Source organism: Perna viridis, chromosome 10 (genome assembly GCF_037379345.1).
Source record: "Perna viridis isolate PV_CMFRI_1.1 ecotype Kerala chromosome 10, ASM3737934v1, whole genome shotgun sequence".
In the NCBI taxonomy this organism is placed as follows: domain Eukaryota; kingdom Metazoa; phylum Mollusca; class Bivalvia; order Mytilida; family Mytilidae; genus Perna; species Perna viridis.
In genome coordinates this window covers 3,594,997-3,610,616 of record NC_142454.1, presented here as the reverse complement: position 1 = coordinate 3,610,616, position 15,620 = coordinate 3,594,997, and the positions used below count along the sequence as shown (strand labels likewise).

Below are 15,620 nucleotides of genomic sequence, written 5' to 3'. Positions count from 1 at the left end.
ACCAATGATTTTTCAACACTGTATACTATTCCCCATACTCAGTTAAAATCCCGACTTAAAACATTATACATCGTTGTTTTTTTCCAAAAAAGATGGTACACCTACATACAAATATATAGTTCTTGGTAGAGATTCCTCATACTTTGTAAGACATAATTCCAAATCATCTTCCAAATATACAGATGAAGATGTTTACAAAATGGTGGAATTTCTAATCGACAACATATTTGTCCAGTGTGGTGGCCGCGTTTTTTAACAAACAGTCGGCATTCCAATGGGAACAAATTGTGCCCCTTTACTTGCTGACCTATTTCTTCACTCTTATGATGCTGACTCTATAGCTGATCTGATCAGAAAGAAAGAATATCGTTTGGCTAGATCCTTCAATCTCAGTTTCCGCTATATAGATGACGTATTATCTTTAAACAATCCTAATTTCGGGGATTTGATACATCGCATCTACCCAAAAGAATTTGAGATAAAGGATACTACAGACATTGTGAAGTCAGCCTCATATCTTGACCTACACTTAGAAATCGATGGTAAAGGAAAACTATTGACCAAACTTTACGACGAACATGATGACTTTTCATTCAGAATTGTCAACTTTCCTTTCATCTGTGGCAACATCCCTTCGGCTCCTGCGTATAAAGTGTTCATATCATAACTCATACGTTATGGAAGAGCTTGCCGAAACTACGCAGACTTTTTGTATCGCGCTAGAACTCTAACAAATAGGCTTCTGGAACAGGGTTATGTTGCTACAAGATTGAAGTCATCACGACAGAAGTTTTATGGTCGTCATCATGAACTCGTGTATCATTATGGTGTTTCCATCAGCACCATGAAAACTGATTTATTCAACGGATCATAGTTTTCATTTCCTCGTTTGTCTACCCCGGACTTGACTTTTTTTATGAGCAAGTCGGCGGGTGTTTCTAGAAAAGCAGAGGACGCTTACCCTACCGGTGCACCTGGGCCATGCTCCCAGTTTCTAATGGAGTCCGAGTCGCTCAATTACTTTTGCTACTTTGTATGTATGATTTTAGTTACTTTATGTTCTTTGTTGTGTATGTCTGTTTTCCATGTCTGGTCTTTGTCCCTGGATTACATTCTTTTGATTACCGCTATAACCTTGGTTCCCTTGATTACTCTTTATAAATTATGAAAATTTTCTCGGTAAATTATTTACCTGTATTTTATTTCAAAATTAAAAGTATCACATGAATCAAAAGAAATATAGTATGTGCTTTGTTTATCTAGAAAACCACTAGTTTTTAAAAACATGATTTAAATCTTGATAGCTTAATGAAAGCATTCACATCTTCATGAGATATTCAGGTGCAAACCCTGATCTAGATTTAAAAACGATCACTATCTTAAAAAAAGACAGCCGCTTGTTTTATTAACACAGAAATGAGATATCACTGTACTATGATTCGTACTTCAATTATTTCATTGGTTCAGCAAGTAGTCTATATCTAACAAATCAAGTAATTCAAGTTTTATATTATAAAATAAAAATAATCTATAATGAATTGAAACTAGAATCCAAAACAGACTAATTAAGCCCTTAGTTTTCTGTTTTAAACAATTCAAGTTTCTGGGACTTGAAAAGGGACAATACTGACTCTATGGGGTCAACCTCATATCTTGAGAAATTTCCCTACATATTTATGTATGTGTCTGTGTTATTGTTGAGTATATCGCATCTTATCACTAATATACCCGTATTTAACATACATAAACAATATTTTTGAATATATATTCTGCCTTAAAAAAAAATTGAATAAATCCTTCTACGGTTTCCATGGAGACAGAAAAGCTAAAAATGATATGAAATGGAAACAAAGATCTGTTATGGCAAAACGCAAGTGATGTGTATAACATAAACTACAAAACGTACTTCAGAGGTCACCACGAGGTCATATAAAGTGTAAATATTCCTTAAGGCCACTTCTAAAAGAGAGACAAACCCATGGGTATGGAGAGTTTTTATTCATAGAAATTGAAACAACATTAGATGCTGGTTGATTTCATTTGTCGTCATTTTTCTGAGTGTATCTAACAAAGTTAAAGATACAATTACAGATAAATGAACCTTTTAATATTGGCGTTGCTGTAAGCCCAAGATCTTGATATCGGACTTAGGGGTTTTATACCAGCAATGAATTTCTTTAAAATTAATATGTTGACGTATGGAAAACGTAACAGACAATAAAATGAAACATTGTATGTGGTCTGTTTTGACAATTCTTCAGGTTTTTATTGCATTGAACTTTGCTCAAGGCCGGCAATGGCATTTTCTCTATTATGACAGCATATGTTTGTGTATGGGTAACATTATTTCTAAACTACACTTAAATGTTTTTAAATAATGCATATTAAAAAGATCTTAGGGCAAGTTCAATAGCCATGCATTTTAATCAAACTTGTAAATTAGCAGGACTGAAACTCTGTATGAAACAAAGAACTAAAATCATTTAGAAATTAAATAGGTTCTTGAGTGCATACAGGAAATACTGAAACAATTCAACATACAATGCAAGCCATTCTAGCAAGGTTTTTTTAACGGACGTAACCCATCAACACACGCCAACCTGATTGGCGGTCTCATTAGGGAAATGACAATATGTTCACTTTCGTAAATACCTAAATGTTTTGAAATAAAGTACTTACCGCAGCAAGAATAAATATTTGAATTTGAAGGTTTCTCCTCTCCGTTTTCCGATCGGAAAGAAAACCAGTTTGTCGGGTTAGACCGTTACTTCTCCTATTACATATTTATAAGAAAAACGAAGTAAAATTCAAGAATATGAAAAAGGACTTTTACATTTTTTAAAATTATTATAGAGCATCAAGCAGGCATGCACACTTCGAAGTTTTTCCAATTACTATTATATGGATGAAAGTTTGATTTCTGAGCCTGCAAAACAAGATATGTTATGATATCTTATACAGGTTTTAAACATTGCAAGAGGGTATATGAACATGGAATAAGAATTAGAATGTGTCAATATATGGCTTTGCAGTAGAGGTTGACACTCTGTCTAGATTTTTGTGTTCCAACGTAATATTTGATATAGACATTTGAAATGAAAAACAGAAATTTGAAAACTGTGCACGACAAATTGGACAACAACTGATGGATAGAAAGGATGCAAACACTTTTAAAGAAGAAAAAAATTGTATTTTAAATGTCACTGGAAAACAGGTGAAATGAATACACACAACGTGTCCAGTAAAAGCCCTCTCGTTTTCTTTATATAAAAATATAGGTGTAAATTGTCTATATATCTCAAAAACTCTCAGCTTAGCATTTTATAAACCTTGATTTAGTAAATATTTACATCAAATAAAATAATTTTGTTGTATCAAGGTAGCAATATGTTAAATAATTTTTTTAAGCAACTTATTGCTGTAAACGTTTTAATTTTCGTGATTGGCAGGAAAGCTCGGAAAAAGTGTCCGGTTTTTAACACAATATGACGATTATCATTTTTGAAACCGTGAAAATTGATACAAGTGCATCGGTAGAGTAAGCGTCCTCGGCTTTTTTAGAAACAACCACCGAGCTGCTCATTAAAAGTCGAGACCGGGTAGATGAAAGAGGAAAGGAACACAATGTCACGTTGACCAAATCGGATCTTATTGTGCAGATAGATGCACCGTAATGATTCATGCGTTCATGATGACGACAATACAATGTCTATAGTGATGACTTCAAGCTTATAGCAACATAACCTTGTTCCAGAAGCCTAATTGTTAGAAGTCTATAGCGGCACAAGATGTCTGTGTAATTACGGCAAGTTCTAACATAACGAATGATATGAAAATAATATAAATTTGATATCAAGTAATGTATCTACATCTATATATAGATGTGTCTGTGAGTTTGTGTAGTGGATCGTATCTAATCACTTACACAAATATGACCGTATTTAATTTGTACATATACAGGTTTCATTGTTTGTATAATATAAGATTTTCATATCTGAATTACTGAACACTAAAATATGGTATGTGACGCATTCTATTGTAACCCTACAAAATTACCTCTGCAAGCACTATTTAACAATATTACAGTTCTTTTGGTATTTAATGCATTCATATTTAGACTAATCAAAAGCAGATCTAATACAAATTGAAAATGTTTTACTCGTAACACTACGAGACAGAATAAACAAAAATAAATCCATGGTACAGTATTTCATTAAAATGCTAGTTTTATTTATAACATATGCCGATGAGAAAAACACGATAAATTAAAATTGGACGATTTAAAGCTAACAAAATGCGTTTATTCTCATAAATGATAAAAAACTTATATTTGAATGTGAACAAATGACAATATGCAGAAATCCTTCCTTAAAAAATGTGCCTTGTATTGGATACTTTAACACAATATGTCAAAAAGAGTTATTTCAGCCGCATTGTAATAAAGACATATTTTCCCTTGAGATAGGTTGATTTAATGTGACTTCATCGCTTTATATTTCTATCTACAACAAAATATTATTAGCAAAAAAAATTACAATAACATTGCAACTTCCAAATATTTCTTGATCTTTATTAAATTCAGTATATTTTCGGTACTTAATGCTTTAAATAGCATCGTGTTACTCTTTTGATATTCCTTTTTTTAAATTTCTTAGTCTCTTTACAATTTATGATTTTTACTCACATTTAATCATGAAAAACTTGACAATGTAATCATTTATACCTACTTGAAAAAGTAGTTAAAACAGTTTATATAATTACTTTGTATAGCATTTTTGTCCAATTTCTACATTAAACAATATAGTCCTTTCTCTCAAATCTGTTTATTAATCACACTGTTCTTGATATGTCACACGTCTATCTAAGAGCTAGTCATTAGCAAAAAATATGGTTTATCTCTTTGCTTTAAAATTTCCAGGCGGGTGAAACTAAGTAACATCTTTTGACGTATAGGTTTGACACCTTAAATAGCAAATGGTCTCCTTAAGGTTTATGTCTACAATATAACGATGAATACGGACTCGAATTGTGATCTTTTAAAGCATGATGAAACGGAAATTGTTTCTAATTCGTTGTACTCACATAACAACAGTGCAGTTATAATAAACGACGATGGGACTCCAGATGTCGCTGTCGTCAACAGCAATAAACAATCACAAGAAATCAAGGTCTACAAACGACGGTGGTATGTCCTTCTTGCTTTTTCCCTTGTCGCTTTGATGCAAGGTGGGCTATGGAATACATGGGGTCCAATAGCAGCATCTAGTGAGGAAGCATTTGGATGGACTGATGGAGATATTGCTTTATTTGCTAATTGGGGACCTATTGCCTACCTAATTGCTACTTTCCCATCTGCATGGATTGTTGATACAAAAGGTAAAATGTGTGCCATGAAAAAGTTAATTTCTGAGGTTTTATTGAGTTAGATGCAAGTAAATAGTATAGTCAATTCTGTTATGCATAAAATCACATTACAATAACATTTGTACAAATCTGACCACAGACGCAAAGGCATGCATCAACTCGGACGTAAGGCAGATTAATGTTTGAGAAGATTACTTAATTAACTGCTACTATTGTATCATCACCTCTTGTGTGACTGGTCATAGTTATAACAGAGATTTCAAGAAATGATAGTCACTGCTTTAGCATGCGCTGTAATATTGAAAGAGTAACGATTAGAAGACTAGTAGTCAAAGGGAATGACAAGCCTACCATTGGGTTGTTGCTTCTTTGAGCCAATTAAAACTCTAACTCGGCGTGTCGATCAAGTAGAAAGAGTAATTGTGTACAAATTAACTATATGCAGTATATGACTCAGACGATTAAACTGAAAATACATTCAATTACTCAATTAATCACTTATAGAAATAGCTTCAAAAGTCTATCCGAAATCAACGTAGATGAGGAGGTGTACGTCATGCTTAAGGCGATCGTGCTTAATAACACGAAACCGATTTCCATTGATAGTTTGATTTACATTATAGGACTCCGACCGGCAACTCTTATTGCTGCGATTCTGGTAGCTGCTGGAGCAGGAGTACGATGTATTACAGATAATCCTGACTACATTAAATGGTATAATATTTAAAACAAAGTTCGCCATTGTCATCTTCTCATTTAATTCGCAAACTAACAACACACTGAAATAAGTCATCTTTTCAAATTTGATATATGTATATAAACATGTTATTTGTGCCATATCCGAAATGTATTACTTGCAAACAGTTTAATGTTGAAACTATAAAAACAAAACATTGAATATGTCGACTCCTTAGAAAGTCAATGTATTTACATGTGCTTCGACCAACTCTGTTGTGATGTTCTAAGAAATAACAATTATCACGAATAAACTGAACATTGTATCAAATTACGAACTAATATAACACTTGTGATTTATTTGATAACCTCTAGGACTATCAACATAGGCCAGTTACTAAATGGATTAGCGGGACCAGTAGCAATGGGTGTACCACCTGCTTTATCGGCACTCTGGTTCCCTGCAAATGAACGAACTACCTCCACAGCCATCGGTGCAATATTAAACTCTATTGGAGTTGGTATTTCATTTATAATAGGTAAAGTTGATGAAACATTCTAAGTTGTTTGTTATTTTAGCACAAAAGTTTGATAAACGTGTATGCCAAAGAACGCTATACAAATTCTCACAGTTTTCTTAGGATCGGAGCATTAGACACAATCTAAATATGTAGATGAACTGGCTCAAAATAGTTTTCGTAATGCCGAAATGACGTACGCAGTAAGGAAGTTCAACATGAATGAACTGGGTGTTTAATGGGAATTCTCGTATATTCCCGTTGTTCGTGACATCAATGATATAAAAAAAAACACACTATGACCAAGGTCGTTCTTTGAATACAAATAGCTCCGTCCCTTTTAAGCAAAGCCTAAAATCGAATAATATGTATTAGCATAATTGTTGTTTAAGAACTCTGTGTAACACCACATTTAATTGATCTTGTACTGACCATAGAATTTGGTTAAGCAATTGTTAGATAACCTTAAAAAATGCATTGAAACACGATTGTTTAACATTTTAAATTACACTCAATTTTAGGTCCATACTTTGTTCCTGATCATCCTGATAACGACAATACAACGTCACTATATATGAATTCCAGGTATGATCAGATTTACATCACAAAAACATTGCTTCAGACTGTCCTTGTTATCAAACATTTCTTTTCAAATAATACAAATTTTGGCCATTAAGGATGTTTTTCTCTTCGGAGATAGTGCATATCTCTGAACACTCGCTAGCTACATTTATTTCACCAAAAGGCTGACATATACGGACATTTTTTTTAAATAGTGATATGTTGCCTTCTTTATATGCATAATATAGATCTGTATCTTTTCTTTTTTATTTTAGTGCAGGTTACCTGAATATCACAAGCAATAATGGTAAATCAGTTTTAATATTGGATACAACATGATATTCATATCATAAAATTAGCATAAGAATAACAATCACAGAAGAGCAGAGTGGTTTTCTACCGTGTAAATGTGTATAAAACTATTTGAGGGAATAAGATGGAGCAGAACTCAACCTTTAATTTGTAATTAACTATGATGGACTTTGATGGGTTTTGAATAATCAAAATAAATTTTCGGAATGTTAATTAAAAAACAAACAGCATTGTGTGATTTATTTCCCGTCCATTTATTGGGTATTCATAAATCAACCTTGATCGCATTTACAGACAACTTTGGCAAAACATTCAGCAAAAACTTTAAAATAGTAGGACAAACTTTGATCAAGTAAACAGGCTTTAAATGTTAATTATTAATTTTCTTTCCCAACTAATTTATTTTGCCAATCAAACCATAAGTGAAACTGGAAAGTATGAATGATACACCATGTGTTAAAATCCTATCAACGAAGGACAAAATAAGGGCGTATAATACAAATACATATCATCTGTTTGGATTTCAGACACCAGGATCCACAATGAAAGAGAAGAAATTATGAAGCTGATGTACTATGGTGAGTAATAATCGCATCATTCTACTTTCAATTTCATTGTTTCTCCTCAAAATAACCAACACAGTGGTAATGACTTTTTTTTCAATTCCTCTTTCCATTCTGTTCCTTCTTGTTTTAGAAGGGATATTTTAGTAATAAAAAATGATGAGGCACTTTTGTTTATAGCTAAGTAGAATACTGGGCAAATATTAAATTTCCCGACTTTCGGGATGACAATGACTGACGAGTAGGTATTTTTGATGCGGCAAATGTTTGTGATTTCATCAAACATTTCGTCTTTGAAAAAAAAGTAAAAAAATAATTATTTTTTTTTAAAAACATGGTTCACAGTAGTTGAGTGTAAGTGTTTGTAAGAATGAGACAACATGGGAAAATGATTGTATTTGAAAAGATCGTTATTTGATCTCTACATCACTGGATTTGCTTAGACAATTTTCAATTTGTTTTTTACAAAAATGTGTTACTTGCCCTTGAAATGTTCATTTTCATTGTATTTCACTTGTATCATATCTCAATCAACCTAAGTGATATATAAAATCTTGTCTTTTATCCTCAATCCTGATGGTGGTGCATATAGTCAAATTAAACTTCCAAAATGATGGTTTGTTTCTTACCATGTTTCACCCACTCCATGATCTTTACAGAGACTTGTACAAATACCTCAGAGATCTGTAGATAGTTTTGGAAGGAAGGCCTTTCCTTTAAACTATTCCTTTTGACTGGATTTTATCAGTTCGGTAATTTTGTTATTAGCCTCAATTGTTTCTCATAATGATATTCTAATTTCATCGATGAGATTTTTCTTGTTTACCAGAGTTTGGAGTATCAGTTGTCGCTTTATTGTTGGTTGTAATATATTTTCCGGACAAACCTAAATTACCACCAACAGCTTCTGCTGCAAAAGAAAGAGTCGATTTTGTAGACGGAATAAAACGATTACTCAGGTTGGTAGATTATTTCATTTCATGTGCTGCAATATCAATAACATTATTAATGCATTGTTAATAAAAGATCTTATATGTATCTTTAAAGCAGAGTTTATTGGTGAGTTGTTCCCGGAAGAAGGATCCCGAACCTTTCTTATCGCTAATATGGCTTAGTATTTGGGGAATAATTGACTTAAAATAGCATGAAAGCAGCCACTCCATTTGCAAAATTTCTGGATCCTGTTCTGGAGTGGTAAGCTAACTAAAAGCTACCACCTTTCTCCATCCCAAAGTCCATTATATAGGATATAAAAACAAAACTGTAACGGAAACACTTTGTGAACAGATGAACGGACGGACGGGCACCATAATAACTATATTCGTACCGCTATTAAAGAGAATAAGTCGTGCGATATCATCATAAGAAATATGTACAAAGAAAGGTCTATATATGATCAATATTCCGTTGGCGAATTATGGACATAAGACGTGTTGCACATTATACCATATAACAGAATCCATATTCTAGACGTCAGCTTATGTGCCTTGTTTATTCAATATAACGAGAATAGGTAAGGTGTGTATGTCAAAAGACTACAACCAAAACGGGTTAATACATCAGACCAAGGCAACCCATTGGTCTTCAATGAACGACGAGGAAATCTTCATACTACAGGGCAGGCTGTAGCTGTAGCACATCACTATTTATAGGTACAGCGAAAGAGTTGCCACTACATACTCAAGTGACATATAAAATTAACTATGTTAAAAATGAAACAAGACATACAGATGCCATGAATTCGTGACTTTGGACAGGCACAAAAATGCGGCGGGGTTAAATAACTTTAATGGCTCTCTTTAAAATCCCGCCACTGTGGAAACAAAAATATTACACAATTAAACACACATATTTATCAAACGTTCTATTTTCATTAACACATTGAAATATAGCATTAAGGTTTTTTAACAACGGAAACGGGAGACAGATATCCTAGGCGTTATCGTAGCTAGACTTTATATCATTTAAGTTAATACTTTGAAATATTTACAGAAATCCAAAATTTTGGTTGATTTGTATGACATATGGGGTTTCCCTTGGCGTTCTAGGCTGTTGGCAAAGTGTTCTCGATGTCATACTCAAACCACATGGAATAGGAGAGGTACATGCTTTGATTACAGAGAAAACAGTACCCTTTAGGTCCCTTACTAGAAATGAAACCGGCAACGTATATATACTGGTTAATGATAGGGTACAGACCAATAATAATGTAAATTTTCATTTCAAATCATGCAATTCTTTAACAAAATAATAAAACACGTTGTTAGTATTAACAAAAGATGACAAAAAAAAACTTTCACTATTCATATTTTCTTTTCATTTTGTTCTATAGCCACCAGATTCCAACAGAATGCACAATCTTTTCAGATCAGTATACATACGTTAGTCAAGCCAGTCTTAGGTTACTAGTTGTATGATGATGTTACTCGTTTTTTTTTCTTTCAGCCGATAGTTTTCTGAAGCTGCTAATTTTTCTTCATCAGTTATATAACATTTTCTACTATGTAACATAATTTAGGTTTTAAACAACGGAAACGGGGAACAGATAGCCCAGGTGTTATTGTAGCTGTTAATATTTCAATTTACAATGCATTCACAAAATATTTCGCTGGTCGTTAGAAACATGTCTCGAGTGCGTGCAATAGACACCCAAGAAAAAAATCCCATCTAAACGGTTTCTTTCGACCAACAGCTGCGACAAACATACATGTATGGGCTTAATGAACAATAGAAATTTGAAGTCTCAATTCATCACTATGACGAAAGAGGAGAGTAGAGTCAAAAATTAAACTGGTGTAGGGACAAACGAAAACCAAACAAAGATTTGTGGATGTACATTAAAAAGAATAACGTGTATAAAAATGACTAAGGTTTTTCGTTAGCTCTTTTTGGACTAATGGTAATTAGTGGCGTATTGATTTATCGAAAATAACAGCTTACACTTTCTAAAGTCTACCCATTGAGTCCTTTTTTGAAAAACAATAGTTTGACGTACCAACATTAGTTTAACTTTATTTAACCGCTGATCCTGACTTATCAATGTGGTCAGTGATACGTCACAGCCCGTTGTAAATATGGGTCACTTCAAATTGTTCAAGGGGAAAGCGCACGTATTTTGTTTCAACCAAAATATTTTAATACTTACCTTTACAATAACTGGTACCTGTAACAAATACACGCACAAGGACATTAGAAATTTTGTTTTTTTACAAAAACAGAAAATAAACAAATGAAACATAGATCATTCGAGTCGATAAAAGTATAAAATGGAAGTAAATCACTAGATCGATTTCCAAGCTCGATATCTATTCCACAATCTATTTGAAGTATTGAATTCTTCTATTGTCAGTAACTCTTTTCAGGATGAAGCTGGGTGGCTTGGATTCTATTCTTTAGCAGCTGGTTGTATTATTTCTTTAGTTGTTGCCAAGTAAGCAGTTATAGAGTTATGTGTGCATCATCTAGTTTTCATTATTTAAACGCCTTCATTTCAATTATAACTTTGATTGTGAAATTATATAAAATAAATAATATATACATTCGAAATTATATCGAATATGTCTAAAGTAGAACTACGAAAAACAGGAGACAGAAAAAAACAGAAAATAGAAACACTTCATTCAGAATCTAATAATACTTAGGGAGCTTTGCAGTTCTCCAATTTTCTCTGATTTTTAAAACTTATGTGAAAAGAAAGCCATATAACAAGACGTCATTAAAAGCTTTATATGGGCGTTACATATGTAGAGTGTGTAATAACCTTTGAATAACATAAGCAATTTCCAAATGACTTAAAGTAGGAATGTCTCAAAAGTAAGAATGACAACACATTCCATTTCTGCAATCATATCTCTAATGAAGTATTACTTAAATGTATAACTCATTTTTATACCACGTGCATATAATTCTATAGTTCAAAAATAATCTAGTGAACCAAGGTTATAGCAGTAATCAAAAGAATGTTATCCAGGGACAAAGACCAGATATGAAAAACAGACATACACAACAAAGAACATAAAGAAACTAAAATTATACGTACAAAGTAACAAAAGCAAATGAGCAACTCGGAAAGTTGACAATTCTGAAAGTCATCACGTTTGTAGTAAGAGTAATCAAGGGAACCAAGGTTATAGCTGTAATCAAAAGAATGTAATCCAGGGACAAAGATCAGACAGGGAAAACAGACACACACAACAAAGAACATAAAGTAACTAAAATCATACATACAACATAACAAAAGTAAATGAGCAACTCGGACTCCACTAAAAACTGGGAGCATGGACCAGGTGCACCGGTAGGGTAAGCGTTTGGTAAAGTTTGGTTAATAGTTTGTTTTCTTTACCATCGATTTCCAAGTGTAGGTGAAGATATGATGCTGACTTCACAATGTCTGTAGTATCCTTTATTCAATCTCTTTAGGGTAGATGCGAGGGAAGCTTAATTGTCTTCATATGCTTTAGTTTACGTAACTATCGATATAAATTCCTGACACTGCCAAAGTTAGAGGAGATGGTTTAATAGTAAACTATTAAAAAACAAAACATTTATATGACAAAAGTTAAAATAATTATTGAATAAATATAAGCAATCATTTATATCATAAAATAAAAGGAAAATACTGATAAACGTAGCAGTTTGAATGCCCACTATATTTTAAATTCTAATCATCAATAACACTTTTATTTAATAGGTTTGCAGATGTGTTTTCCAAACATATGCGGTTATTTCTGTTGGTGTTGTACTGTGGGGCTTCGGGATCTTTAGTTTGGTTCACCTTACTTATCCAAGGCGGTATACCAAGTTCTACGGGTATGATATTAATTGACGATTTTATTGATAATTTGATGTGATTGATTTTGTAAGTACATGTGTATCAGTCTTTTTAAAGTTCAGACAAGGGATGATACGTGCATTTAAAAAAAAATTGCAAAATTAACTTTAATTTCTGATTCTAAAAATTATATAAATTGTGTATGAAATTGAAAAATAACTTTGCAAGAGTTGCCGTTCCTGATTGATTGGTTGATTTTTGTGGAAGATGAATGTCTCCGATAGTTGCGTAAACAGAAGCATATGAAGACTATTAAGCATACTTTGTTTGTTGAGTTTTTGTGCATAATTAATCTCCTTTAACTTTGGCAGTGTCAGGAATTTATATTATATAATTAACAGGAGCATGAGGAAAATGAATCTGATGTACCAGTAGCACACACAAAAAAAAAAACATTTTCTGTGTTATGTACGGTCTTGAACAGTTTTTCTTTATTACTGAAATCTATTTCTGAAATTGAATTGTATTTGAACGGGAAAATTCAGGGACGAGGATTTTTAACAACAACTTTTTGTAAAGAGTTCGGTCCAACTGAAAACAATTTTGTTAGCTAACATTAGTCTCCTCCAAGGACATAATGTGCAGTTCCAAATTTATCACTTAACATTAAGATAAGTTATCATTACCGTCAATTCAAACACATGAGTAATACTGAGTAAAACACCTCCAGCTCATTTCAGTAAACTAATTTAAAAATTTAATTTAAAAAGGGAAGTGATGTAATAAGAACGAGCGATACCTAGGCAAAATAGCGAAATCGGATGTGCATTAAACCTAGATTTCAAATTCAATTTTTTAACCATACAAATGATATTTTCAGTCCAGCTATACGCTTCCATTATCCTTCTATGTATGTTTGGAGGCTCTACATCTCCTTTGTATTTTGAGATGGCATGTGAAGTGACGTATCCTGTAGCGGAGGGTATTACTAACCTAGTGTTGACATTAATGAATAATATTGGTGGCTTAATTTTCCTTGTGGTACAAATGATTCCAAACATTGGTATGTATATGTCGTAGTCTTTCATATTGCTTCAATAGTCAGTTATTTGACGATTTTTTAAAATCAAAATCGTGAATAAATGATAATTGATTATGGTTATATGAATATGATTAAGTCTTGTTTGTTTGTTTGTTTGGTTGTTTTTTTTCTGTCATGCAATCTGATTTTTACAAGGATTAAGTAAAGGCAATTTAAAATGTTTGTATTAGAAATAGTGTAATTATAAAAAGGTGAGAATGTTTTTCATTGCACTGCAAAGGTATGGAGACTATAACCATGGTAAATAGTCCGACGATATTTAAGGTTGCATATATAAGAGACTCGAGTCTACTTTGATAAATATCAAACAAACGTATAGAGATTCCTTTACAGTATCTTGTTATCGATTCTGTTGATGAAAAAATATAACATAGTATTTGTTCTCGGGAATGGGCAAAAGAGTAATTAAGGGAACCAAGGTTATAGCGGAAATCAAAAGAATGTAATCCAGGGACAAAGACCAGACATGGAAAACAGACATTCACAACAAAGAACATAGAGTAACTTAAATTATACATACACAGTAACAAAAGCAAATGAGCACCTCGGACTCCACTAAAAACTTAGACCATGGACCAGGTGCACCGGTCGGGTAAGCGCCCTCTGCTTTTCTAGAAACAAACTTATCTCTTTAGAAAGAAGTACTAAATATAATTTATATTTGTTTGCACTACTCAGATCGTGGACGTCTTAGGCTACCTTAAGTACTTGACGAATATGGAAAAGCGTTGAATATAAATGAAACTGTCATTTCAGAATCGAAAACAAAATTACTCTGTCAAGATGAATTGGTCATAAAACACTAATACATAACCGGTCTCCGGGAATAATTGTTTGTTTTTTTTAAAGCCATTCTGTCAATAAGTAAAACCAATCCCCTGCTTTGTAGGAGGTGAATTATGGTGTCCATCCGTCCGTTAACAACTTTTTTGTTAGTACTTATCGTTGGTATCTTAAAAGTATGCTATATCGAGGTTTTCAACCTCAGACTAAACACTGGAGCGATTTTATCTTCCTGATTGACGGCCTTGTCTATATTTCATCATATTTTACTGGGTTGTGAATCGAGTGGTATCATCTATTGAGCTTTGTATACATGTGCATCTAGTTACCAGCTGATTTTTTAAGTTGTTTTTTCCATGTTAATGTTTTTACATGTTATTTTTGTTTTGGTCAATGTTATTCATGTTGCATTTTTACTGTTTTTTTTTCCCATATCACTTAATATATATTCAATGTTTTAGGAAAACATTTGTATCCAGTTACCAGCTGATTTTTAAGTTGTTTTTTCCATGTTATGTTTTTTACATGTTATGTTTTTTCTATCAATGTTATTCATGTTGCATTTTTACCATTTTTACCCTTATCACTTAATCTACATTCAATATTTTTAGGAACAAACTGGGAAAATTGGTGCCTGCTTGGTGCAATCGGAGCATGTATTCCAGTTCTTGTGTTTTTGAAGGAGAGATACAATAGATTAGAAATCGATGAAAGCGAGATAAAAGTTGAATGAAATATTAATAGCTACGTGTGCTATCTGTAGAAGATAATACGATATTAATTAAGTCTTAATAGACAATCAAATACTTCTATCATGTAACGTTCTATTATGTCATGTAAATAAAACGATAAATGAATTAAACGAATTCTAAATTCATTTGAACATATTTTTGATTTTATAATATATTGGGGCTCTTGAACGGACTGTAAAATAACGTCACGTGGTACCAAATGTCAATATCTTATATAAA

At 32.7% G+C, this 15,620-nt stretch overlaps 1 protein-coding gene across 1 annotated transcript; it reads left to right on the top strand.

The window, feature by feature from the left end:
- Positions 1-3,926: 3,926 nt before the first annotated feature.
- On the top strand, positions 3,927-15,591 carry LOC148604180 (solute carrier family 49 member 4 homolog). Its single transcript, XM_088547689.1, has 13 exons — positions 3,927-4,019; positions 4,919-5,376; positions 5,988-6,078; positions 6,415-6,578; positions 7,079-7,142; positions 7,394-7,425; positions 7,958-8,008; positions 8,823-8,952; positions 9,986-10,094; positions 11,356-11,423; positions 12,684-12,802; positions 13,645-13,827; positions 15,261-15,591. Exons 2-13 carry the CDS (start codon positions 5,010-5,012, stop codon positions 15,380-15,382), a joined length of 1,500 nt encoding a protein of 499 aa, XP_088403815.1. The 5' UTR covers positions 3,927-4,019; positions 4,919-5,009; the 3' UTR covers positions 15,383-15,591.
- The last annotated feature ends 29 nt before the right edge of the window (positions 15,592-15,620 follow it).

Coding starts and splice junctions, on each gene's coding strand:
- LOC148604180 (XM_088547689.1), top strand. CDS start 5,010: ATGAATACGGACTCGAATTGTGATCTTTTAAAGCATGATGAAACGGAA. Junction 7,143..7,393: donor TCACTATATATGAATTCCAG/GTATGATCAGAT, acceptor TTTTTATTTTAG/TGCAGGTTACCTGAATATCA. Junction 12,803..13,644: donor CGGTATACCAAGTTCTACGG/GTATGATATTAA, acceptor TGATATTTTCAG/TCCAGCTATACGCTTCCATT.